This window comes from Zootoca vivipara, chromosome 1, assembly GCF_965207765.1.
Source record: "Zootoca vivipara chromosome 1, rZooViv2.hap1.1, whole genome shotgun sequence".
In the NCBI taxonomy this organism is placed as follows: domain Eukaryota; kingdom Metazoa; phylum Chordata; class Lepidosauria; order Squamata; family Lacertidae; genus Zootoca; species Zootoca vivipara.
The window spans coordinates 2,439,034-2,466,503 of record NC_142582.1 but is presented as its reverse complement, the minus strand read 5'-3'; the positions used below and the strand labels follow the sequence as shown (position 1 = coordinate 2,466,503).

The 27,470-nt window shown below is 42.8% G+C and overlaps 1 protein-coding gene across 5 annotated transcripts in view; it reads right to left on the bottom strand.

Annotated features, from left to right (window-relative positions):
- Positions 1 to 27,470, bottom strand: part of DRC11 (dynein regulatory complex subunit 11) — a 77,211-nt gene that overhangs the window by 35,657 nt on the left and 14,084 nt on the right. For all 5 annotated transcript variants that reach the window (XM_035139205.3, XM_088665500.1, XM_088665466.1 and 2 more), the window contains 3 exons: positions 21,633 to 21,838; positions 4,233 to 4,317; positions 1,804 to 1,944 (listed from right to left, as the gene is read on the bottom strand). In XM_035139205.3, the coding sequence (XP_034995096.3) occupies positions 1,804 to 1,944; positions 4,233 to 4,317; positions 21,633 to 21,838 (432 nt within the window). The remainder of the gene's footprint in view (positions 1 to 1,803; positions 1,945 to 4,232; positions 4,318 to 21,632; positions 21,839 to 27,470) is intronic.

The window sequence follows — 27,470 nt, the reverse complement described above, 5'->3', positions numbered from 1 at the left end:
CCTATCCATTCTGAAGGAAATCAGCCCTGAGTGCTCACTGGAAGGACAGATTGTGAAGTTGAGGCTCCAATACTTTGGCCACCTCATGAGAAGAGAAGACTCCCTAGAAAAGACCCTGATGTTGGGAAAGATTGAGGGCACAAGGAGAAGGGGACGACAGAGGATGAGATGGTTGGACAGTGTTCTTGAAGCTACGAACATGAGTTTGACCAAACTGCGGGAGGCAGTGGAAGACAGGAGTGCCTGGTGTGCTCTGGTCCATGGGGTCAGGAAGAGTTGGACACGACTAAATGACTAAACAACAAGTGTCAGGGGACCACCGGGGGGCAGCGGAGAGCCCAGGAGATCGGGACAAGGGCTCTCAGATGAAGCCGGACCCCCAGAGCCTAGTGTCTGGCAACTTCCCCCGGAAGGTGGTACTGGGGCTCAGGAGGAGGTGCAGACCCTTGGGGATGCTGAGAGGGCTAGGATTCCAGAGAGAGGGCTGCAGGGGGCGGACCAAGGCACTCTCGAAGGGGAGGCTCCAGAAGATACAGCACCGGTCCCTCAGCGGAGCAGCTCTAGCCGAGAGGGCGCTCCACCAGTGCCCTCACCCCAACAGAGAAGGGGGGGAAAAGAGGAGGGAGCAACGGAGTAGGTTTGGGGTGCCCAGGGGGCTGTGTTGGCAGAAGTCACGACGGGAGGTGCTTCCGGATTCTGAATCGGAATAGTACAGTCATGCTTTTTGATGCTCTGCCTTGTACATACAGTGGTACCTCTACTTGCGAATAACTCTACTTACGAATGTTTCTACTTACGAATGGAGCTCCGTCCGCCATCTTGGATGCGGCTTAGATAGGATTTTTTCTACTTACGAATTTTTAGATAGGGTTGCTTCGACTTATGATTTTTTTCTCCCAATGCATTCCTATGGGATTCGACTTGCAATTTTTTTCGACTTACAAATGTGCGTTCGGAATGCATTAAATTCATAAGTAGAGGTACCACGGTATATATATATTAAAACCCTGTAAAAACCAAGCACGGGGTTTGGAGCTGCTTACTCGTAAGGAAGCAACCAGCACCATTTCAGTAAGTTCTTCTCACAACACTCAATGACAATGATCACAAATAGGAATTTATTTATTTTTGGAAAAAAACAATCAAACCACACACGGAGTGCTGCTTGCTCTAATGATAATGAAGTGGTATATAAAGCTGAGTAAATAAAAAAAGAATACACATAGGGACTACCCTTACAATTTAAAGGATGGATCAGGGTTCTGGATTGTGCTGGAAGCCCCCACATGTGAAACAAGCTCTCCACAGCAAACATTATGCCTCAACATAGTGATGGCTGGAGGAGTCAAATAGCTCTGGAAGTGGAACTAAACTTGCACCCCCCCATCCCCTTTCCTCTTGCTTGGTTTCTTTATAGCAGTAACAGCTGTCACTTGGGAAAGAAGAGAAATGGAGAAAGAGAGGTGGGGGAGAGAGAAACGCAGAAACAGATAGCTTTCTTCCTCAATTCTTCCCCTGTGCTTATATATGGCAATGTAAAGCACTCAGGTTTGAATCTGACAGCCTGCTCTGATCCTAAGGTTTTTAGGAACTATTTAACACAGTGGAGGAAAGTTTTAGGGGGGTGGGAAACGAAGAAAGGGTCCTCTGAGAGTCCATATGGCTCATATTCCAGGCTGGCTGGAAGCCTAAGCAGAAGCTTATTGTGGGTCTCAAAGTGTACACATAGTTCTCATCCAGATTCTTCCCAACATTAATTGAAACAACAAAATTTGATAACAGTTGTGCATTAGCATTTCTTGCCTGCTCTTTCTTCTTTGGTTTCGGCTCTTTTTCTTTCCCTTGCTTTTTCTTTTTCCCTTTTTCTTTCTTTTCTTTTTTCCCCTTTTTCTTTTTCTTCTTTTTCAGTTCTTCTTCTTCTTTAGCAAGTATTTCAGCAGCCACCTGGAAGAATGAAGAAAGGAGTCTAAACAAAACAACTAGCTTCATTCCAGCTATCAAACGAACAAATGTAACAAACATTTATAACACAGTTAACCTTTGAATCTTTATGTTATCTTGAATATTTTCTTGCCACCAAGATCAGTCCACCCTGAGCAAAAACGAATCATTGCTATTATTTTACTCACAATCAAAACATAACATTTCATGTAGCCACTCCTCCAAAGAAGGAACCTTTAGCAATCAATGTTCTTGCTACCACTTGCTACCTCCTGTTTTCTGATTTGTATTTCTTACTGTGCTATTTTTAAAAATACTTTTTCATTTTTTTGTCTATAGCTAAAAAGATTACTTTAGAGATATTGGTGCAGAATAACTGTAACATGAAAACTAGCCAGTGCTGGTCCAAAACATCTGGAGAGCACCAAGTTGGGGAAGCCTGCAGCAGCCCATTGCTCAGCAAGTCCTCTTAACCTGACCTGGAGTAGAAAAGACAGGCAAGTGCCTCACCTTGCAGGAAGGGAGTGGGAAGTAGTGCTTTCCATGAACAGTAATCAGGAGCGGCCACAAGTGGGCTGATAGATCTGATTAGCCACCCCCACATCCAATGAAGTAAATTATACAGCTGATATTTTAAAAGCTTGGAGAAGAGGGCAAGCAGAACTGAATTTTCCTGTGGAAGGGCTGTGAGCTCTGTTTAATGCTGGTACTCAAAATCAACTTCTAGGCTCATAATTTTTAGTTCCAAGTGCCTGTCTTTTGCACCTGGTCCCACTTGGTGGATCTGGGGTTTTTAGCAAAAAACCAAGAAGATTCCTTCCCACCTGGAGTCTTTTGCCTGGAGAAGCAGATAATAATCCAAGCTGCACATGGGAGTCTCCAGGGTCACATATCATCCATCCCAAATTCACCAGAGTGGCTTGTCTAGAGCAGCCAACACTATCTCAGCCCCCCACCCCACCTGTAACATGGAAATGATGACACTTATAATTATTTCAGAGGAAAAATAAAAACACAAGAGCGTAAGAAGAGCCTGCTGGATCAGGCCAAAGGCCCATCTAGTTCAGCACCCTGTTCTCACAATGGCCAGCCAGAAGCCTATGGGGAAACCTGCAAGCAGGATCCAAGCGAAAGATCCCCCTCCACTATGAAACGATCCCCCCCTCTTCCTCCCACCCCACATTTCCTGGCAGTTCTCTTGACCCCTCCAGCCAGTTTTGTAGGGAGCATGGACTCCCACCCATGGTAAGGATTACAGAGATAATATGCGTGAAGAACTTTGATATAAATGCTAACTATTGTTATGCAAAGTAGGCAAAACGCTGTAAATATTTGAGTAAGCATATGAGGAGGGAAACAGGGGCATGGAAGGAACTGGGAGGAAGAACAAGATGTATCAAGGGTTGAATTGGTGCAGTGGCCAGGATCACAGGGTCTTAATCAATGGGAGAAGTGGACAAATGAGTAGGTCACAACAGCTAAGTGAGCTTCATTTCTACAGTTGTATCTCCTAAATATGGACACCCAGTGTCAAATCTTCAACTCTGACTGTCCCTATATATGTAACAAATTCCAAACCGCTGCCACTAAATAACCTTGTGGATCTTTTAAGATTAATAGATTTATTATGACATGGGCTTCTGTAGGCTAGTCTTTACCAAAGAAACAGTAACTTCTGGAACACTGTCAAGGGGCAATGTTAACACAGTACAGTAGTTACATGCTGGAGAAGCGTGGCCAGTAGCCCCAGCCTTGAGTCCATGCTCAAGGCCGATGGGAGCTTTGAGTCCAGCAACATCTGGAAGGCACCATGTTGCCTACCCCTGATGGAGATTTGCACACCTAGAGTTTGGTGGGTATAGAAATACTTCAGGCTGGTTTTTGTATTGCTTTCCAGACATGGGATGGGGTGGGATGGGAAATGGCTCCTGGAATGTGGTAGAAATTGTTAATACATGTGTGGAACCTTCATGTGACTTGACTGGCAGATCTCATTAAAGGACTCCGCAGAGGAACTGTTTGGTGTCTAGAAATTGTAACAGTTTTTTTTAGAGAGTATGAGTTAGGAAGGGGGATAAAAAGCCCTAGTGCTCAGACCTAGTGTTCAGACCTCTGAGTTCCAGATGAGGATTTAATTTTAATTTGGGGTCTCCTAATATCCTTTTTGGCTGCACCTGTGGTTCCAACCCAGTAAGATCACATTTGGTACTATAAATCTGGGCCTACCATACATTGTTTCAAAAAGAGAATAAATAATCATTTTTTAACATTATGTCTGAAACAAATGCTACCTCCTCTGGAGTTTTTTCAGCAAAAAGAACAGCTGAACCGCCTTGTTCTTGGTCAGGGTAGTCCGGAAATCTTCCTGTCATGTGCCTGTGTGAAATAAAAGGCTCCATTTCAAAAACAGCACATAGCCCATGTTGCTTTTAAGTATTAATTCCCAACAGCAAAATGGTGTTCCTACTCATAAGCAGTTTGATGTGGGCACACGGAGCAAATAACTAGAGATGAAGTGTGATGTGGTAGAGACAGCTATAGATCTGCAAGACCTGGATGCAAATCCTGTTCTCTTCAGCTCTGTTCCAAATGTCTGCAATGGAGATGGGTGGCTCCCATCTTAAAGGGTTCTTGTGATAACTCTCTTACAACTGCCCTAAATATCATTTACATTAACTCTTACTCTGTTAAGCACCATGCATTTCATCCTATATTCTAAATTACTGAGGCAAAACTGTAAGAATGAGATGTTGGACCACATTTTTATGTGAAATTGCATTCATACATTGTTCCATCTAATTCAGAAATTCTCTGACAAGCTCAGTGCCCAATATAGTACCTTTCAGTAATTGTTTGTCGACATGTGGAAAATGAAACTGTGTGTTTGCTTTTGCAAAGTTCTCCTTGTCCATAAAAAATAAGTGTTGGACAAGGGGCAGAATCTGCTTAACGTGAAATATCTCACCCAATAATGGACACCTCTCTTTCCCTTATTTTCAACTTTTAGTAGAGTAAATCCCACAGCTGAGCAATAAATGGCACTTTCTTTCTTTCCCATATTTTTTTAACAAGATGGGGGAAATGGTTTTTACATACAGAATTATTTCTAACAAAGAAGAACAAATATATGGTACAAATCCAATTTTGTATTTAAGTCATGCCAGATTATTCTTTTTTTCTACTGCCTTTCAAAGCATGCATTTGAAAAATGGCACTTGGCACTAGAACTGAAGTACAGATGATTTGGCTTGCTTCATATTTAGGCCACATTAGAGAGAAATGTGTTGTTAAAAACAAGCATAACTAATGACTCACTGCAGCCCTTGATTGCCCCCAAGTCAATTTTTCAGCAGTTTCAGCTGTTCCCATTATTAATCTGTCATGTCCTCCCTCTGTGGGGAAAGATGGTTCAGCACAAGGCACTGGTTTCAGGCTCTGTACATCTGCGCCATGCTCCACTGCACTGTGCCTCAACATTATGCAATTAGTCAAATTCTAAACATATGTACACCAGCTGAATCTCTGCAGTGGCAAAGGCTGACATGCTGTTCTCTACTACATCCTGACCTGGCAAATATGTTCCAAAGAGCTAGGTGCTTCAATGCAGAGAGAAGGCTGAATTACCTTTTGTAAATCAATAATGTAGGGCACAAAGAAGCCCTCTTCCCTTTTGGAACAAGAGTAATGTTGAGGTTTGGGCACTGAGGAGAAGAGAAGCAGGGTGCTGATATGTGTTGTGTGCTCAAGGCAGAGGGCTTCACTGGAAACAGTGCCTGCTGGATCCTGCCCAATGTTGGGGCATCAACTGGATTATCCTGTTCTTCAAAATGCAGTAATAAAAATTATTTGCAGCCTAAAATGTATATTTAATATCCGGGGTTGTTTTAAGGCTGTGATTGTAATTTATTGCAGTTATGACTGCTTTTTAGATTCTGCTAGGCCAACAGGTTTAAATGTTTGGAGAAGGCAGAATTGTTCCAAAGGCAGTAGATTCAATACTGACTTTCTGAAATAATTCCTTATGTTCACATAAGCAAGAATCTGAATATCTTTCAGCCATAGTTCTAGCTCACTTTTAGCCTATATTAGGGTGTAGCAGATTAACTGAAAACATTCAAAATAAGCACTTTCTCTCTCTTTGCCTCTAGTGTACGGAGAAGTTGCCCTCTTTGGGTGGCATCCAATACTAGTCCTATTCATTATTATTATTATTATTAATTTATTTATACCCCGCCCATCTGGCTGGGTTTCCCCCACCACTCTGGGCGGCTTCCAACAAAGATTAAAATACATTAAAATATCACAGATTAAAAACTTCTCTAAACAGGGCTGCCTTTAGGTGTTTTCTAAATGTCAGGTTCTTGTTTTTCTCTTTGACATCTGATGGGAGGGCGTTCCACAGGGCGGGCACCACCACCGAAAAGGCCCTCTGCCTGGTTCCCTGTAGCTTTGCTTCTCGCAGTGAGGGAACCGCCAGAAGGCCCTCGGCGCTGGACCTCAGTGTCCGGGCTAAACGATGGGGGTGGAGACGCTCCTTCAGGTATACAGGACCGAGGCCGTACACTTTGAATTGTGCTCGGAAACGTACTGGGAGCCAATGTAGGTCTCTTAGGACCGGTGTTATGTGGTCTCAGCGGCCACTCCCAGTCACCAGTCTAGGTGCCGCATTCTGGGTTAGTTGTAGTTTCCGGGTCACCTTCAAAGGTAGCCCCACGTAGAGTGCATTGCAGTAGTCCAAGCGGGAGATAACTAGAGCATGCACCACTCTGGTGAGACAGTCTGCGGGCAGGTAGGGTCTCAGCCTGCGTTCCAGATGGAGCTGGTAGACAGCCGCCCTGGACACAGAATTAACCTGTGGGGGAAGGACAGCGCAGCGAGGTGCCAGAGCCTCTGCAACGCTCCAGCCAAAGGACGGGAGAAGGAACACAGCCCCTTCCGGTGCCCATGTTGGGTCATGCACCCAGACGTAGGGCAAGGGGGCGACGTTTTGGGGTCCCCAGACTATTATGCTGGCACAAAAGCAGACAAGCGCCATTGTTGGATTCTGAATCAGACTAGACAGTCATGTCTCTGCACTGTAAATAATATGCACAATAAAGCTCTTAAAGACAGAGCAGACTGGAGCGTCTTTACTCGAGAGTAGCCGCAACAATCCCCTGACATTACCCTAACATTAATTTCCCATTATATTTGAGCTTTCACACGAACACTAAACCAGCACTATATTTTGCTATATTTACAAAGTAGCATTTAAATAATGTGAAAGCTCAAATACACTGCTGAAATTAACAGTCATGGAAACATAATAAAAACCGAACAAACGATTGTGTGCATGCAGGCACCTTAACCTCACTTACCTGGGAGGAATTCCTACAGAACTAAATGAGACTTATTTCTGAGGAAATATGGTTAGGACCAGTGCTTTCTTTCTGGGAGTACTCAAGGGTACCCAGTACTGGCACCTTTTTTCCTAGAAGAAAAGCACTGCTTGGGGTTGCAGCCTAAGCCAGGTTTTCTGCCACAAAAAGTCCGAAATAGCTAAGTGAAGCTTGCTCCTCCTCTTCCCACCACTAAGGCCAGCCTCTGCAAGGTTCAGTGCACAGAAATAGATGCTTGAAGCATTTACAGTATGTGTCAGATGGACAAAATTGGGGCGGAGGGAAGGAATATTTGACAGTAAGGGCAGTAAGGAGTGGGGAGGGAGGAAAGTATTAAATAGCAGTTGAGGGCAAATAAGATGGAGCTATAAAAATGTTCAAATAATGGGAGGCAACAGAGTGAATGTCTGGCTCTGCCACAAACATATATAAAAATATTTCAAAACACACTCTTTTAAAAATTTAAAAGCACAGTGAGATAGAATAACAGAAACTATTTTGGGTAAAGATATGAGGAATGCTGTGTGTAAGATGTAGGTACAGTACATATTCGCAGTTTTTGTAAAACAAAATTCCAATGTTTACATGGAGTGGTCTTCACTTTGTGAAATAAGCTGGTATGCTATATTTCCCTCCAAATACTTTCCCTTCCTTACCTGTATGTAGCTAAGTTTCATTCTGTTATGAGTTACTTGGAAATTTGGTTAGAATTGAGTTAAATGTGTGTGTGTGCCCTGAAACTATTCAAGGCCAAAACGCTGGCACAGCTCCTTTATGGAGCCTTTCTGGGCCCACCTTCCTCTACCTTCTCCCTGCTGGAGCATTGCAATCTAAATTTCTTAGAGCTCTCCTACATGTCATAGAATCATAGAATCATAGAGTTGGAAGAGACCACAAGGGCCACCCAGTCCAACCCCCTGCCAAGCAGGAAACACCATCAAAGCATTCCTGACATATGCCTGTCAAGCCTCTGCTTAAAGACCTCCAAAGAAGGAGACTCCACCACATTCCTTGGTAGCAAATTCCACTGCCGAACAGCTCTTACTGTCCCCAGATGCATCTCAAATGCATGGGTTAGACTAGAAACGGGGATGATGAGAGTGGAGGCTTTCATCTGCCTATCATCAATTTACAAATGGTTGACATTAAATCTGCTCCCCCGAGGAATAGCTCCATTGATCCTCTGCGACCAGTTCCAGTCGGGCTGGCTAACAGCAGTCATGAATACTCTCCAGAAAATGGGCTTTGCTCCCCAAGTCCTTTTAAGTATGGGGTTGAGCCAAACAAAAGCCACGGTCAGACAAAGAATCATAGACACTGAGAGACAACAGGACTGCTCAAGATGCCCCGAATATAAAATTGGGGAAACTGGGAGATATATAGCCATTCCGGCAGCTTAGCTCTTCCTTCTCTTAGCCAAGAACACAAGAAGGGCTTCCACACTTGCCAGAAGCTCAGCCCTGCCCACGCCTGTCCTGGAAGGATCTTGCAAAAAAGTCCCATATGCTCAAAGACTCTGCTCATTGGGGGGAATAGGTAGCCGAGAGCACCTTTTCTTTAGATGTCCCTTCTATGAAGAGGCACATAGGGAGACCTTGGATTCCATACTGGGGAAGTTAGTTGACACCCAGGAAAAGCAAATATACGACTTGCTCCTGTTAGGCAAAGACCAGAAGACAACCCGGATGGTTGCCAGATTCTGTGTCCAGATCTGCAGACAGAGACCTTCCCCTGAGACAAACCAGTTCGTTTGAAAGTCCCGAGCGACCCAGGGCCAGCTCTTTGCGGCAGCTTTTCTAAAGTTTTAAGTACTGTATTTTTATGCTCATTGCATTTATAAATATTAATTTTTATCGTTTAATAAGGTTTTATATATATGTTTTGTACTTTGGGATTGTTCTCCCAAATATGTTTTCAAAAGCTGGTCTTTGACCGTAATAAATTATTCATTCATTCACATAATATTTATCTGGACCCTCAAGTGCAATTGGCAAAAAATGCCCTAAAGACAGTCAATAATTCCAAATTATTTTAGTTAAGATATGCAGTGAATTAATTATGTCAAAATACACAAAGGAACTGCACATTGTACACCCCAAAAAATGCTAACCTTTTTGCAAATCATTCTCAATTGAAAACTTACTTTCTGTATCCTTCAAAGTGCTGTATGATGGAGATTTATGTCAGTACAACTCTAACCTAAACATTTCCCTAGTAATAGACTCAACTGTGTACTACCTAATCTCTATATTTCTGCACGGCTTTACGTGTGCATAAACTCTTCTCCATAACTCCTCTCCCTAATTGCCTAAATGGCTCTGTCAAGATAATAAAAAATAGTTCTTCTGAGAATAAGGATAGCTGCATTCATTTTCAAGATTTTTTTTAGGAATGTTAGATTTGTATGAAACAAGACATGAAAAATTACTGTGCAATGTAAGAAGCACAGTCATACGTTCAGTAAATAAAACAATCTTTCTGGGGAGTAATGGGCTGTGTGTTTCAAAATCCCACCTTTTAGTCATTTTTTATAACCAGTTATGAAGCAAATTTGATTTATTTTTTGTTTTACTGCATAATTTCATTACATAATAAAAATGGTTTGGGAAGGAGGGATTGTTAGAGCAGTGAATGTCTGAGCAACAAAATCCTCCCAAAGAGATGCTTCCGAAGAGAGGGGCCACAACAACCTCCATTTGCCCAGAAAAGGAAGTCCCACTGTATGCAATGCAATAGCCGCCTGAGTAGTAAGTCTCGGGCTGCAGCCTTAATATAGAACAGTCAAGGCCGAGACTCGGGGCATGGCCAGGAAGGAAAGAAGAGGGCTGCTTAAACAGCTCAGAAAAACAGCTTGGAATGAAAGCCCCCTCCTGTCTAAGAAAACCCCAAACCTTGAAGAAAAGAGAGGGCTAAGCAAAAGGATCCCCAAAAGCTGAAAATAAAAGATCTTATTCAAAAAACACGAATGCATTCAAGGACACTAATGCAGGCGGCAGCGAAGGTGGCACTGCCCTCAAGAGGCCTCTTCCTCTTTGGAGAAAGAAAATTGGAAGAATATCTAAAGAGAAGAGTTTGCAGCACAACAAGAAGCCATAAAGGAGCTTATTGAAAACATTTGGAAAGAGCTAATGCTCCCAATGGAAATGAAGCTGACAGAACTCAACACGGGGCTGGACTCTTTAACAGAAACCACAGGCAGCCCCCCCCCTCCCAATTTACGCATGTTCAGTATGTGCGCAACCATGTGTAAGCACATCAGGCCGAACCCAGAAGTGACCCAGAAACGTCATAAAGACGTCACTGAAACGTCAGTAAAGGGGCAGGGTGGGGGCAGGGTGGGGGGTGTACCTCCGAACGTAACCCCCAGGTAAGCAGGGGGCTGCCTGTACAGCAACAAAAGAATTAAGCCAAATCCATGACGAAAAGATCAAAGAACGACAAAATGAAAACATGAAAATGAAAACAAAATATGCAACAAGTTTGAAGATGCAAATTAATTCTCCTATTTCGATTTTCTACATTTCTGTTTTGTTTTTGTTTTTTTGAAGAGGGAGTGGAAGAGAATGATTCTGCACAATTTATTGCTTCATGGCTTAAATCACTGCTTCCAGACCTCATAATCTCTGCTGCGGATTTTGAATGGGCACACACAGCAATTGCATGCAAACTGAGAGAGAAGTTCACCCAGTGCCACCCTGCCTGTGATATCATTGTCTGCTTTGCCCATTACATGAAGGAGGAGGAAATGTGGAACAAATGGAGAAACTCAGTATCTGTAACAACTGAAGGCAGCCCTGTTTAGGGGAGCTTTTAATGTTTGATGGATTTCTGTATTTTAGTATTTTGTTGGAAGCCACCCAGAGTGGCTGGGGAAGCCCAGCCAGATGGGCGGGGAATGAAAAATATATTCTTATTATATTCTTATTATTATAACTTATAAAAGCATTCTAGTTATGGTGATGTGTTTCAGATCTGGCTTCTGAAACACTGAAAAAGGGGAAAATTCTACATAAGCCTGCACTATTAAACTGCAAGAGACTAGAATTAAATATCACTGGGGCTTCCCTTTCCCTCTTATCATCATGAGAGAATCAACACAGCTCACTGCAACGAACAGACTGGAAGCAACAGATCTCCTCAACACTCTTGGAATTGACCGACCTCTGAAATGGCAGCAAGGAGAGGCATCAGAAGAATACGCTGAACTTTCCAACTTTCCTGCCCCCCCGCCCAGTCTGAAATTCTGTCATTTACTAAAGAACCGACTTAAGAAAGCATCTGACACATCCCTTACTGTTGTTGTTGTTTAGTCGTTTAGTCGTGTCCAACTCTTCGTGACCCCATGGACCAGAGCACGCCAGGCACTCCTGTCTTGCACTGCCTCCCGCAGTTTGGTCAAACTCATGTTCGTAGCTTTGAGAACACTGTCCAACCACCTCGTCCTCTGTTGTCCCCTTCTCCTTGTGCCCTCAATCTTTCCCAACATCAGGGTCTTTTCCAAGGATTCTTCTCTTCTTATGAGGTGGCCAAAGTATTGGAGCCTCAGCTTCAGGATCTGTCCTTCCAGTGAGCACTCAGGGCTGATTTCCTTAAAAATGGAAATATTTGATCTTCTTGCAGTCCATGGGACTCTCAAGAGTCTCCTCCAGCACCATAATTCAAAAGCATCAATTCTTCGGCGATCAGCCTTCTTTATGGTCCAGCTCTCCAGAAGCTGGCCTCTCCAGAAGCCAACCAAAAGGCAAGGGGAAATGTGGTCAGAAAATCCTCTCGAACTTCTCCCTTTTCCACATTTTGTGGAGTGTTCATAAGGCATGAAAGATTTGCATGCTAAGCTATGCTATGAACACAGAAAGCCATCTTATACTGACGTAGATCATTGCCTACTGATGCCAGAGATAGGATGCCAGGGACCAGAACTTTGGCTGCAAAATGTGCTGATCCCTGCGATTTCCCTGCAAAATGCAGGAAACTCGACTGCATAATTTCACTGAGTTATGGACTATGGGCATTTGATGGAGAAGCTGCCCAAGGATAGGGTCAGAGATAAGGTCATCAATGTTTCTGTGTCATGAATCACACCTCCGACTAACTCACACAAATAATGGACAAACTATAAGCCTAAGCACTGAGAAAACAATCGAAACTGGGAATGTTAGATCCTTCCTTTCTTTTTTGGAAGAACACAACATTGTGATGAAATGAAAAGGACTGTTCAGTTATGGATTTCTTTGCTTTTCAGTCGCTAACACATAACCTTTACTCAGCCCACTGAAAAATTATTTTTGTGCCACCAAGTCCAGCCTATATTTTAATGCTGGTCATAAGCAAATTTACCAGAATTCAAAGTTTGGCTTAAAGCAAAGTTTGGCTAAGCTAACTTAAACATTAATTCAATTCTAATGGCATGCTATAAGAATCCCCCCCCAAAAAAATTCCCAGCACAGCAAATACAGTTTATTTAGAAAATATGGATGAAACCAAGAATTTATTTACCTCACAGCCAGTAACAATAAGCTATTTTGCTATGTTGATTCTCTTGAAGGCTGCTGTGTACTTCTGTTGTAAATGGTTTCCTTTCTGATGTTTTTGAAGAATCATTTATGCCTCTAGATTGTCTATGCTTACAAGTGATTGTAATTTATGCCTGGATTAAATCTTTTATAATCAACATTTTGAATTGTGCAAGGCATTTTTTAGCCTCATGTCAGTGTTGTGCTAATGACTTTTCTGTTACGCTTGAGAAGGCACTTTGATTAAGAAGGCATTTTCTACTAAAGAAATCGGAGAAGGCAATTTACCATTAAAAAAAAATTAGATGACTGTTGTTCCTATCCTTAATTTTTAGCACACACTAGACATTATTATATCAGAACATTACACTGCATGTTAAGAGAACTATTAAGTTTCATTCATGGTAATAATGATTTTATTTGAACAAGAATGGAATAAATAGCACATATACAAAAGCAGTTACAATGGTTTCACACTGTCTTGTTTCTGGGGCCTGCTCTAAATAAACCAATATGCTTAGGAAAAAAGAGAAACTAGACTATCAGTTTAGTTATACAGAAATGTAATCTTTAATTTATTTATTTTTCAGGGATGCTGGTCAGCGAAGATCAAATACCTTCCAGATTCCTAATACAAAGCATAAGCTGATATAAATTGGCCAGAACCTTGGCGTGCTTTCTGTGACTTCTGAAGTGTGAAAGATGATGAAGAGAAATAAACCAGATGTCTTCAATTAGAAGCTAGCCCTAGTCTAATGCGGAGAGCCATTTATCAGTGCTGCTAATTGAAAAACTCTGTTAGCTCTGCAGTCCAAAAAACACATTACAGTACCTTGGGATGCCAATCTCATTAGCTCCCACTTTTCATATTTGCAAAAGAGAAACCGACAGCATTGTGTTTTTATCCATGTAGTTACCATGTCTGTTTCCTCAAATAGCAAGCTCAACTGCCTGATTTGGAGTCAAAGCAGGGATCCCTAAAATAAGGTAAGGTAGTAGTTTCTGTATAGTTGGGGGACTCCCTAGGCATGCAGAAGCATGTGCTCTGCCAGAGATAGTTTGGTCTGGTAACCTTCAGATTGGGCTATTGCCCTTTAGGTTGATTGCACTGAGTGCAGAATTCTGAAGATGGGCTTCTGGTTGGAAAAGTTCTGCATCAGTTCTGCTACATTGGTGCTGAACGCTCTGCATACCCAGTGCATTAGTGAGCTAAGTTCCGTGTCCTACTGTCAGTACATCAGGGGTGCCAACTTGAATAAAATATGGGGGGCAGGTAATCCCCACCCTACATAATCAATCACATGGCGGGGCTCTCCCATACCATTTGAATATCATCAACTGGGGTGGGGACTGGTCCCCTCAAATATTTTATTGGGAGGGTGAAGAGACCTTGGCCCCTAGGAAGTGGCTCTTATGCAGTAAGGTAAAGGTAAAGGGACCCCTGACCATTAGGTCCAGTCGTGACCGACTCTGGGGTTGCAGCGCTCATCTTGCATTATTGGCCGAGGGAGCCGGTGTACAGCTTCCGGGTCATGTGGCCAGCATGACAAAGCCACTTCTGGCAAACCAGAGCAGCGCATGGAAACGCCGTTTACCTTCCCACTGTAGCGGTTCCTATTTATCTACTTGCATTTTGACGTGCTTTCGAACTGCTAGGTTGGCAGGAGCTGGGACCAAGCAATGGGAGCTCACCCCGTCACAGGGATTCGAACCGCCAACCTTCTGATCAGCAAGCCCTAGGCTCAGTGGTTTAACCACAGTGCCACCTGGGTCCCCTTATGCAGCACAAAGAGCCAAAACAGCTTAGGACCAGGTTGCCTTATCACCTTGTCCCTTATACATCTTGTCCCTTATACAGTCATACCTTGGTTCTCAAACAGAATCTGTTCTGAAAGTCCGTTCAACTTACAAAAAAGTTTAAAAACCAAGGCGCGGTTTCCAATTGGCTGCACTCAATCGGATGCCGTTGGGCTTCCAAAAAATGTTCGCAAACGGGAACACTTACTTATGGGTTTGCGGTGTTCGGGAGCCAAAACGTTCAAGTCGCAAGGTGTTCAACTTCTGAGGTACGACTGTACGCTCAAGATCATCCAAAGCACCTCTCCTTTTAGCATAGAGGTGCCATTACTCTGAAACACAATTCCTACTGTAATCAGACATGCACATACAGATGTTGTTTGCTGATGATGCAGCCTTGACAGCGTACTCCATCAGCTATTTTACCCAAGCCTGCAGGGAGTCTGGACTTACCACCAGCCTGACGAAGGCTAGCATCCTGGGTCAGGACGCCACCAACACTCCACACATCAGCGTTGGTGATCACACATTTGAGGTGATAGATGATTCTGTCTACCTGGGCTGCACCATAACCAGCAACCTCTTCATCATTACTGAGTTGCTTCTTCTTCTTTGGCTATCACTTGTAGCTGAGTAAGATTGTCTTCCATAAACACGGTTTTAACAGTGAGTCCGTAAGTGACTGTGGAGGCCAATTCTGGATCCACACGTCCTTCCACAGTGGGGACATTGGTTCCCGGGCGGGAGTTGATCATGGTGTGGATTTGCCAAGCGTGCCTTCCTCTTAGCACGTTTCTCTCTTGTGTCCTGAGATTGAGTGTCTTCAAAGCCCATGACACCTTTGGTAAAGGCTGTTCTCCAATTGGAGCGCTCGCAAGCCAGTGTTTCCCAGTTGTCGGTGTTTATACTACATTTTTTTTTAGATTTGCCTTGAGACAGTCTTTAAACCTCTTTTGTTGACCACCAGCATTATGCTTTCCATTTTTAAGTTCGGAATAGAGTAGTTGCTTTGGAAGACGATCATCAGGCATCGGTACAACATGACCAGTCCAACGAAGTTGATGTTGAAGAACTCAGCATTTCAAATTTTGTAAACGTTAGTGCAATAGGAAAAATATTGTATCTATTGGCTTGACTCTGGAGTTCAACAGGCTATATCACTGCAAATTAATTTTTTCTAATTGTTTAATCAAGTACAGAAAATGTAAGAGACAGGGCATAGCTGCTAAGTTTTCCCTTTTCTCGCGAGGAAGCCTATTCAGCATAATGGAATTTCCCTTAAAAAAAGGGAGAACTTGGCAGCTATGGAGACAGGGGCTTCTGGCCGATCCTCTCCTAAGCCACCAAGCTGCCTCCATTACTGTCAGCAACTCCATATATTTATGTCTAGACTAAAGTAGGCAACTTTTGCCACTGCACAGAAGCTTCATCAGTGTCTCTGGCCTCCTGTAAATCCCACGGCACTCAATAAAACAGATTGACTACATATGGGCTTAACTACCCTCTTTTTGGAAATAAACATGATTCACACTAATAGTATGAAAAGGTTACAGGTAGGTAGCCGTGTTGGTCTGAGTCGAAGCAAAATAAAAAAATTCCTTCAGTAGCACCTTAAAGACCAACTAAGTTTATATTTTGGTATGAGCTTTCGTGTGCATGCACACTTCTTCAGATCAGTATGAAAAGGGTTATACAATTAAGCTAACAAACAATCGAATATATCTTTCAGGTTTCAAATTGAGTAAAATTTTCCTGCAAAGCAATTCTTAGATGTTTCCCTCTTCAATGTGTTCATTCTTTACAATACTCTCCTAACCTTCAGTCTGTTCCTTCTGCTTCCCCTATAATACTTCTCTTGTGTTCAGTGGACCAACACACTTAGCCATTTGTTTTGTCTGCTTATCTATTAATCAAGAAATGCACTATCTAGCCAGGCATTTATTCTTTTCCTATAATGATTAATAATATAATCATTTTCAAACTTTCTACATTTAGAGAACACTTTCCACGCAAATTGTCTGCTAAGAAATTGCCCATGAAGAATATTCTAGACTGATTACTGGTCAATATGTGGTACAACCAACAGTGCCAACTCCAGATTTTGGGATGTCCACATGAAAGTGGGTCTCCTTCAAATATTCCTTCATGTGTCATCAGTCATGCTGCTTCAAATACGAAGGACATTGCTTCTCACCCAGTAGGGTGGGACAAGCTAGATGGCTGGTGCTCTTTTTGGCTTGTGCTGTTCACGAAATGTAAGATTGCCCAATGTCACTGTAGGGGCCTCTGGGGTGATTTATATTTCCAAGTGGTACCCAGCCACACCAGTGCAGCTGTACCCATCTGAAATGTATGGACTGCATACAAGCAGGATATAGCTGAGGGACAAAATGAAAACTAACAAAATGAATTTCAATTGGAACTAATGTAAGGTTCCACACTTAGGCAGGAAGAACCAGCTGTACAAATATAAGATGGGGGACACCTGGATTGCCAGTAGTACATGTGAAAAGGATCTTGGAGTCTTAGTAGAGCACAGGCTTAACATGAGTCAACAGTGTGATGCAGCAGGAAAAGCTAATGCTATTCTAGGCTGTATCAAGAAAAGTCTAGTGTCTCAATCAAGGGAAGTAATAGTACCACTCTATTCTGCCTTGGTCAGTCCACACCTGGAATATTATGTCCAGTTCTGGGCGACACAATTAAAGGCGGATATTGACAAGCTGGAACACATGCAGAGGAAGGCAACCAAAAAGATCAAGGATCTGGAAATCAAGCCTTATGAGGAATGGTTGAGGGAGTTGGATGTGTTTATTCTGAATAAGAGGATATTGAGAGGAGGTATGACAGCCATTTTCAAATATCTGAAGGGCTGCCACATGGAAGATGGAGCAATCTTGTTTTCTCCTGCTCTGGAGGCCAGGACCCAAACCAATGGCTTCAAATTACAAGACAGGAGATTCCGACGAAACATCAATAAGAACTTTCTAACAGTTAGAGCTGTTCAACAGTGGAAGAGGTTGTGGACTCTTCTTCCTTGGAGGTTTTTAAGCAGAGGTTGGGTGGCCTTCTGTCATGGGTGTTTTAGTTGAGAGTCCTGCATTTCAGGGAGCTGGACTAGATGACCCTCAGGGTCACTTCCAACTCTACAGTCTTTTCCTTTGTTTCTCAGTCAAGTGGGGGGGGGCACTCTCAGTCTGGAGGTTTGGCAAGTGCTTCAGTATGATGACTGCTGACACCAGGCTCACCGGGCTTCATAGCCACGCCACATGAACTAAGAATGCTCCCTAGAACAGGGGTTTCTCAAGCACTGCCTAGTTTTCCTCCTCACTTATCCCCCTCTACCTCCAATCTATGCCATAGCTTTGGGTTGGACCAATTCCTGAACCAAGAATTCCTTCTTTGGTGGGTAAAGGTGCCAAGATATCATTGGGGGGGGGGAGAGAAGTGAAAGTTTTCCCTTCTCTGAGAGGAAAGAGCCAGAGGAGGTATTAAGGGAAATTAGAAAGTGAGATAAAAGGAGAAGGAAGAGGAGAAAGGGGAGAGAAAAGGTGGCAAGTAATGACAAGGAGGATTAGAAATTAAGGTGGTAAGAGGAAAGCTCTTACAGAGGGAAGAAGTGAATGCACAACAGCCAGAGAGGAGATGAAAGAAACTGGCCATTGCAGGGTGGAATGAAGAATTGGGGGGGGATTATAGGGGAAGGGTAGAATGCTTTGAGAGGGATGTGGGGGTGGGAAGGCAAAAATACAAAAGAAAAAGCTCAAAGCTACATGCTTAAAAAAACATCTTATTACCACTAAAGGAAAAAAGTAAACTTGATTTAATTGCACAAGTGTGAAGCTATAGTAGGAAGAAGGGCTTATTTCCTATACAAAATGAATACTTGGTAAAAGAAAACATTACTAAATTCTCTGAACTATGGATTGATTGAATCAGATAATATCAAGCACATACTAAATATTAAATTTATTTTTGGACACAAGAATGTACAAGTATGGTGAAAAGAAATACAGAATTCACATCAGCACACAAGCACTATTTTATCTTTTATTATGGAAAGCATTCTTTTGTCTCCATCCTCCACTTCCTCTCCCCATCTGACTCCTGCTTTCCACAAACCTCTGAAAGCTTGTTGACATTGCACTTGGCCCACCATCCATTCAAACCTAGTCTGAAAGGGCATTTCTTTCTTCTCCATCTAAAAAATTAATCTACATTTGTCAGAATAATGCATAGTATGTACATGAAAGCTACTATTACTTAGATCTTCTGTTATTAGGTCAGGAATGCCAATTTAGAGTTCCCCAGGGCACTTCAGAAACACATAAATCCTCCATGAAATTCAGACTAATGTGTTCTAGCCAGAGGCCACAGGATGGGTTAAGGCCTTGATTGCGAATCTGGCTGAGTCGCTCTCCAAAAGGCCCAGTGTTTACTTGATTAATGCTTTGATTCCCCTTCAGATACATCTAAACCCTGACATTCTACAGAACTTTGGGTTGCTTTAACTACAATGGGAGCATCTTAATGCTTAACTGTTCAGAACTGGTGAAGACTGACCTATTTTGAAGAATTCATCATACTGTAGTAACTTCTGCAGTTGAGATTCAGACTGCAGTTCAGAATCCCTGACACGGTGTTGCGTTCAGCACATGGGCTCCAAAAAGCAGGGGGGCGGGGGTAAACTTTCTTTTAGCTAATGTGGGTGGAGAGGCAAGAGATATAGTGGGGGAAGACTATATCTTTGTACAGTAGGTATTGTTATACAGTCGTACCTTGGTTCTTGAACGGAATCTGTTCCAGAAGTCCGTTCGAAAACCAAGGCACGGCTTCCGATTGGCTGCAGGAGCTTCCAATTGGCTTCCAATTGGCTACAGGAAGCTGCGGAAGCGGCATCAGATGTTCGACTTCCAAAAACAGTTTGCAAACTGGAACACTCACTTCCGGGTTTGCGGCATTTGGGAGCCAAAACATTTGAGAACTAGTCGTTTGAAAACCAAGATAGGAGGCAGCTTACAGATGAAAACAAAACTGCTACAAATATAGAAAAACCAATCATTAAAATACAATTAAATCTGTTTAAACATACCAACAATTACAATACAAACAAGCAAGCACAGCACCAGCCATTTAATCAAAAGCACCCAGTTCCCCAAAGCCTGTTGGAACAAGAAGGCCTTTACCTGCTAGAGGAAGGACAGCAAGGATGGACCCAGTCTAGTAATAATAATAATAATAATAGTAATTTATTTTTACCCCATCCATCTGACTGGGTTGCCCTAGCCACTCTGGGCGGCTTGCAGCATACACACACAAACACACTGTAAAACATAGAATCATTAAAAAGCTTCCCTATACAGGGCTACCTTCTGATGTTTCCTAAATATTATATAATTACTCATCTCCTTAACATCTGATGGGAGGGCATTCCACAGGGTGGGCGCCACTACCGAGAAGGACCTCTGCCCGGTTCCCTTTAGCTTCACTTCTTGCAGTGTGGGAACTGCTAGAAGGCTGGATCTCAGTGTCCGGGCTGAACGATGGGGGTGGAAACGCTGCTTAAGGCATACAGGGCTGAGGCTTCTCATAGAGAGGAAGTTCCGAAGTCTGGGAGCAGTCACCACCTCCTACATCCCCACCAAGTGTGTCTGAGAGGGTGGTGGGACGAGAGAAGGGCCTCCCATGAAGATCTCAAAGCCCAGGCATGTTTGTATGAGAAAATAAGAGTCTTTCAGATAGCTTGAATCTAAGCAACATAGGGCTTTATAAATCATAACCAGCACTTTGAATTATGCCCAGAAAAAGACCAGTAGCCTGTGAAGATGTTGTAACAAGGGAGCTGTCTGCTCCAACGACAAGCACTAGTCAACCATCTGGCTGCAGCTCTTTGAGCCAGTTGACATTTATGAACACTTTTCAAAGGCAGTTCCATGTAGAGCTCCAATGGGATGAAACTAAGGCATGTGTCACTGTGCCCAAATCAGACATTCCAAGGAATGGGCACAGCTGGTATGCTAACTTTAACTGTGCAAATGCATTGCTGGCCACTGCATAAACCACTGGTGGATCTGGCCATCTTAGATGTCAGGACCTTCAATTTCTTTCTCACACTCCTTGATGCTTACTAGAGCTTTCTGGAAGTCTAAATTATGTTTCTCCTGAATTTCACATCTTTCATTATCCAGATTAGAATACACTGGGACTCAGGGACACCTAGTTGATTGTCAACAGCTGGTCTAGAACAGCTGGCGTAGGGAACTCTAGGCTCTTTCTGTAGCTGCAACATTTTGATGAAAATTCAAATTCATGTGATTGAACATCTCTCTCTACAAAAAAATAAAATCGAATCCATGTACAAAGTCATGAAGTGAAGCAGCATTTATATGGAGAAGCATTCAGCCATGCAGACCCCAATTGCCATGCAAGATGGTACAGCTCAGATACAGGTTTATCACCTCAATGAGAAGCAGGCCTTAGTCCTACCTTAGGTGAACTATGAACCAGTCCTTGGGATTTGCTGTGTAACTGCATACATCCCACCCTTGCCACCTTCGAAGAAACTACAGAAAAGCTTCTCAAGCATGAAACAGAATGAATACCAGTTCCCTGCATATATGTTGAAAGCCTCTTTCGGAAAATACTTGACATGTCAGTTTTGAAACCTGTAAACAAGCAAGTGGGGGGGGGGCTGGGAAGCGATGATTGCACCAAATCCCCCTTTATGGGGGGAAGCAGGGAGTGTAGAGCCACATGTGCAAAAGCAAAAAAGCAATCTGCTGCTGTAGATTTCTGAACCAGAGTCCCTACATCATGAGCAACTCTAGGCTCGTGAAGTCAACAATGAAGCAAAGAAATGAGATGGCCTAATAATCTACAGCATGAATAACAAGTGTTTCTCCAAAACTGTTAACTGCACAAAAGCAGTTCCAATGGGATTAGATTAAATGATAAGTGTAGTTGCTGTGGTAATATACGGTATATAAATCTGCTAGTTCCTCACCGGCATTCAATGAACCACTGGCGGATCTGGTCCTGGAGACTCTCTTTGATGTCAGGACCTTCAATTTCTTTCACACGCTCTTTGATGGTTACTAGAGCTTTCTGGAAGTCTAATTCATGTTTCTCCTGAATTTCACATCTTATATTATCCACCTTCTGGGCGCGGAGTATTGAAATGCTAGGTTTATGGAAATGAGGAGGTGGAATCTAAAAAAGAAGCAGGAATAAACATCAAAATCAGTCCCATGTTGTATTCATGGTTTTATTAACAGTGTTATTCTGGTACAGTGGTACCTGGGTTTACAAACAGCCCTACTTACGAATGATTCAGATTATGAACTTCCACAAACCAGAAGTTTACCTTGGTCAATGAATGTTACCTCGGTCTAAGAACGAAAGCCGAATGGTGGAAGGGCACCGGTGGCGGGAGGCCTCATTAGGGAAAGCACGCCTTGGTGCTTTAAGAACGGACTTCTGGAATGGATTAAGTTCGTAAACCGAGGTACCACTGTACTAATATCAGAGGCAATTATTTCAAGTTCTGTCACAATCAAATGTTATTTCCAGTTTGTCTTAATATGTTCACTTATGTGTCTTGTTTTGGATAATAGCCCATTTCCTCCATTCCACTTCTCCTTTCATCTTTAGCATCTGGATTAGGATGAGTTCATATCCGACATCACTCACTCATGTGGCACTGGCAAGTGTTACATAAGAAAGGCCTGAATGTGTGAACCACATTGATGTCAGTTATATGGCATGGCCCAGTGGTAAATCAAGCCATGTTCTTCACTGAGTGGCGGAAGGCCTGCTTTGCATGCAGTACGTCCCAGGTTCCATCACAGCGGAAAGTGTGCCTGTGACTTTGGAGAGCTGCTACCATCTGAGCAGACACTGCTGAGCTAGATGGATCAATGGCCAACTCAGCTCAAGAGAGTTGCAGATGATCAGCTGCAGAGAGTGGATAAGCTGCCACACAGCGATTCCTTTCTCAATACTATGCTATAAGTCATCAGAGTTAATTCACAGATTGCTATGGAAGATTGTCCGATTAGTGTGCAGATTAAGCATATGACCGTCACATTTTCATTCCATAAATGGATGCAGTGTTCCTCATGAGTAAAGGGTACTTCAACCAATTATCACCATAAAAGAAGACATGTTTTCCCATCCTTGAACCACTCCTACTGATATTTTTACTATGAGTTTCACCAAGATGTTTGGAACCAGAACTGACTGAAATGAGTCCAGTATCAAGTTTCCACGTTAAAACAGTAGTAAACTGCCTGTACTATACATCTAAGGATGCATAGTAAATGCAGTTGGATCAATTTATTCCCAGTCTTAACTTAATTTTCTCAGCATCAGGAAAGACCTGTTTCTTTAAAAATAAAAGAGACAAAATCCCCAAATGCACACAGTGGATTACTATTAATGTTTCATTGTCAATTAGCAATACTGTAGAAAAATGCTCTAAGTGTTGGGTCCTGGGATGCTTCATAAAGGCGGGCGAGAAGACTGCTGTTTAACAAATGCAATGTTTCTCCATGTCAGAAGGGTGCCGAGGATTTTTAAATTGAATTTCCCAATGTTTGCACTTCCCATTGGTTCTGTTTAATTAGTGAAGTATTGTTTCTAATTTGTTCACTTAAATTTTATGTGCACTGTTTAGTCAGTTGCTTCCTGGCATTTTCTTGCAGCTGGTAAGAGACTGTGAGAAAATCCACTTCCCCTGAGGGGGGAGAACTGTGGTAAAAAGGATAAAATAAAAATTAAAAGTGTAAAATGCTTTAATAAAAAAAATACTATAGATATTTCCCATTATTTTAATAGCTTCATCTAAGAAAAAGTAAGCCAGCATAGGGAGCAAAAGCTCAGCCTTCTTGCTGCTTTTATTACAACATTTCAAGAAGAGATGTTTATTTTTACCTACTACTGTGACTGTAGATGTTTTGGAAAAATTAGTAGTTGAATACTGTGCTCAACTTCACACTAGCCAGAGTTCTGCACTGGTTCCATGTAGCCTCTGCTGGCCCACCTGGACTCCCTGGGGGAGCCTGAGTATTCAACTCACTCAGATTTCAATCCCAGCCACTATACCAATGAGGTGAGCTAAATAATCAACACCCTTCCACTCACTGCCCAAGAATCAACTTCTGCACTTTCCATACCACAGCAGAGCATAGGATTTCAACGAAATCTGCTGCCAATCCGGGCACTCAAATCTAAACCCCATAACAGATGATAGGGAGGATGCTCTCATCTCATACACACAAGTGGGAACTTTGGTGACAGGAACTATAGTTGAAAAGGCTGTCAACTTTGGGAGCATGTTGGGCTAGATGGACTAGGCATAGGACAACTATTCCAAGCAGTGGTAACTGAATATGCAAGCTGCCCCCGCGTGCCCCCCCCTGAATGACTGGCAATGGATTCAGGAGGAGCAAAATATACCACCATTCTGCTCTGGTCCCTAAACTAGTCACCCATCTTCCTTCCCTAAGGCAAAAACTGCCCTTGGGGGAGGGGGAAGCACCCAGGAAGAGGTGGTGGCAGTGCTCTGAATTTATTGTGATGCCATATTATTTGTACATAGAGCCTCCTCTAGCCAACTCCATCAGGCCTAGGGGGCAGGGACCACACTCACACATACTCTGAGCAGCTCTCTGCAGCAAGCGGTGAAAATGATTTTAAATGCTTTAGGTGCTCTTAATTTGCTACACCTTGACTGGTGGTTTTTTATGATATTATATTATTTATTATTTTCTTTCTGTTTGGGGTGGGATAAATGTTTGGGAGGGGATGGGAGTAGTTTAATTTTAGCATAATTGTTTCTTGCTTTGTATCTATTTTTATTATTTTGTTAAGTTATTGTATAGTTTGTATTTTGCTTTTTAAGGGGAAAGGGTCAGAACTGCCTGGGAGGGGGCCTCAGCCAACAGAATGGCTGGGGCAGGTTCCATGGGGGGATGTATTGGGACACCCGATCTCAGTGATCACGGGCAGGAGGAGGAGTTACGCTAAGACTAGACCATGTCATTACTGAAGAGGCAGGCTTAGTCGTTGTCTGAGGACTATCCCTACCTCCAGGTCCGGTCCTGGCCGAAAGGATACTGGAATCAGCAAGGGAAACCCAAGTGGAGAGTTTTGTGATCCACCTGGAGCAGGAACCGGCAAGCCACTCCAGTATCCCTGCCAATAAAACTCCATGGACAAAGACAACAGGCATATAAAAGTTATGAGCCCCTCAGGTCGGAAGGCGCCTAACATGCTACTGAGGAAGAGCAGAGGACAAGTACAAGTAGATTCAGAGCTGATGAAGCAGCTGGGCCAAAGCTGAAAGGTCGCTCAGTTGCAGATATGCCTGGAAGCAAAAGGAAAGTCCAATGCTGTAAAGAAAAATATTGCATAGGAACCTGGAATGTAAGAACCATAAACCTTGGTAAACTGGAGGTGGTCAAAAATGAGATGGTAAGAATAAATATTGACATCCTGGGCATCAGTGAACTAAAATGGATGGGAATGGGCGAATTCAGTTCAGATGACCACCATATCTACTACTTTTATGGGCAAGAATCCCATAAAAGAAATGGAGTGGCCCTCATAGTCAACAAAAGAGTGGCAAAAGCTGTACTGGGATGCAATCTCAAAAATGACAGAATGATCTCGATACGAATCCAAGGCAGACCTTTTAACATCACAGTAATCCAAGTTTATGCACCAACTACCGGTGCTGAAGAAAGTGAAATTGACCAGTTCTATGAAGACTTACAACACCTTCTAGAAATGACACCAAAGAAGGATGTTCTTCTCATTACAGGGGATTGGAATGCTAAAGTAGGGAGATAAAAGGAACAACTGGCAAGTTTGGCCTTGGAGTTCAAAACGAAGCAGGGCAAAGGCTAATACAGTTCTGTCAAAAGAACAAGCTGGTCATCACAAACACTCTTTTCCAACAACACAAGAGACGACTCTACATATGGGCATCACCAGATGGGCAACATCGAAATCAGATTGATTATATTCTCCGCAACCAAAGATGGAGAAGCTCTATACAGTCAGCAAAAACAAGACCTGAAGCAGATTGTGGCTCAGATCATCAGCTTCTTATAGCAAAATTTCCAGCTTAAACTGAAGAAAGTAGGAAAAACCACTCGGCCAGTAAGATACAATCTAAATCAGATCCCTTATGAATACACAGTGGAAGTGAGGAACAGGTTTAAGGACTTAGATTTGGTGGACAGAGTGCCTGAAGAACTATGGATGGAGGCTTGTAACATTATACAGGAGGCAGAAACGAAAACCATCCCAATGAAAAGGAAATGCAAGAAAGCAAAGTGGCTGTCCAATGAGGCCTTACAAATAGCGGGGGAGAGAAGGCAAGCAAAATGCAAGGGAGATAGTGAAAGATACAGGAAATTGAATGTAGACCTCCAAAAAATAGCAAGGAGAGACAAGAGGGCCTTCTTAAATGAGCAATGCAAAGAAATAGAGGAAAGCAACAGAATGGGAAAAACCAGAGATCTGTTCAAGAAAATTGGAGATATGAAAGGAACATTTCGTACAAAGATTACCATAATAAAGGATAAAAGTGGTAAGGACCTAACAGAAGCAGAAAACATCAAGAAGAGGTGGCAAGAATACGCAGAGGAATTATACCAGAAAGATATGGAAGTCTCGTACACCCCGGGTAGTGTGGTTGCTGACCTTGAGCCAGGTGTGACATTTGTCTTTGAAAACAGTATGGGCTTGCTATTCCAGTCGCATTTGACTTTGTGTTAAAATTTAAACGCAATCGCTCAAGCGGTTTTGTTGAACATTGGAGAAGAACGTGTAATGTATATATAATGTAAACGTGCTCAGTTTACATTATATATACAGTGGTGCCTCGACTTACGAATTCAATCCATTCCAAAGGCACCTCCATAGGTCGAAAAACTCGTAAGTCAAAAGGCGCCATTGGAAACGCGATTTCCCATAGGTATGCATTGGAAACGGAAAAATTCGTGAGTTGACGCAACCCCATCTAAAGATTCGTAAGTCGAAAAAGCCCTATCTAAAACCACAGCGGTTTCCGTTCGGATGTTGAAAAATTCGTAAGCGTGTGGCCATTTGCCCCATTCGTAAATCGAAAAATTTGGTTGTCAAGACATTCGTAAGTTGAGGTACCACTGTGTATACACACACACGTTACATTGGCTATTTTTAAATCCTCTAAAACATAAGCCAATTTAACAACCAGTAGTTTCACCTTTGATTCCTATTGGAGCTCTGGACTGGGTGTTATCTGGGCCCAGTGACATTGATTTTAATTCACTGGTAAGTCCAATAACTTCTCTCATCACTTTTCCCACTCACTTCCCGTGTCTCCATGCATTTGTAATAAGGTATGCACAATTTCTGCCCCACTTCTATTAGTTTTGCCAGAATTGTGCTCCTTTCCATTCTCCTGACTTAGACAATAACTCACTTTTCTGAAGAAAAAAATGTTGCCTTATATAGTTCCTTAGACATAGCTTATGAAGCACCCTGGCATTCTTTTGAACTTGTTGGTAACTTTCCTAAATTGAAGCATGCATTTTAAGCTTCTATTGCAGGGGTCCCCAAACTAAGGCTTGGGGGCCGGATGAGGCCCAATCACCTTCTAAATCCGGCCCACGGACAGTCCGGGAATCAGCATGTTTTTACATGAGTAGAATGTGTCCTTTTATTTAAAATGCATCTCCGGGTTATTTGTGGGGCATATGAATTCATTTTTTTTTCTTTTCAAAATATAGTCCGGCCCCCCACAAGGTCTGAGGGACAGTGGACCGGCCCCCTGCTGAAAAAGTTTGCTGAC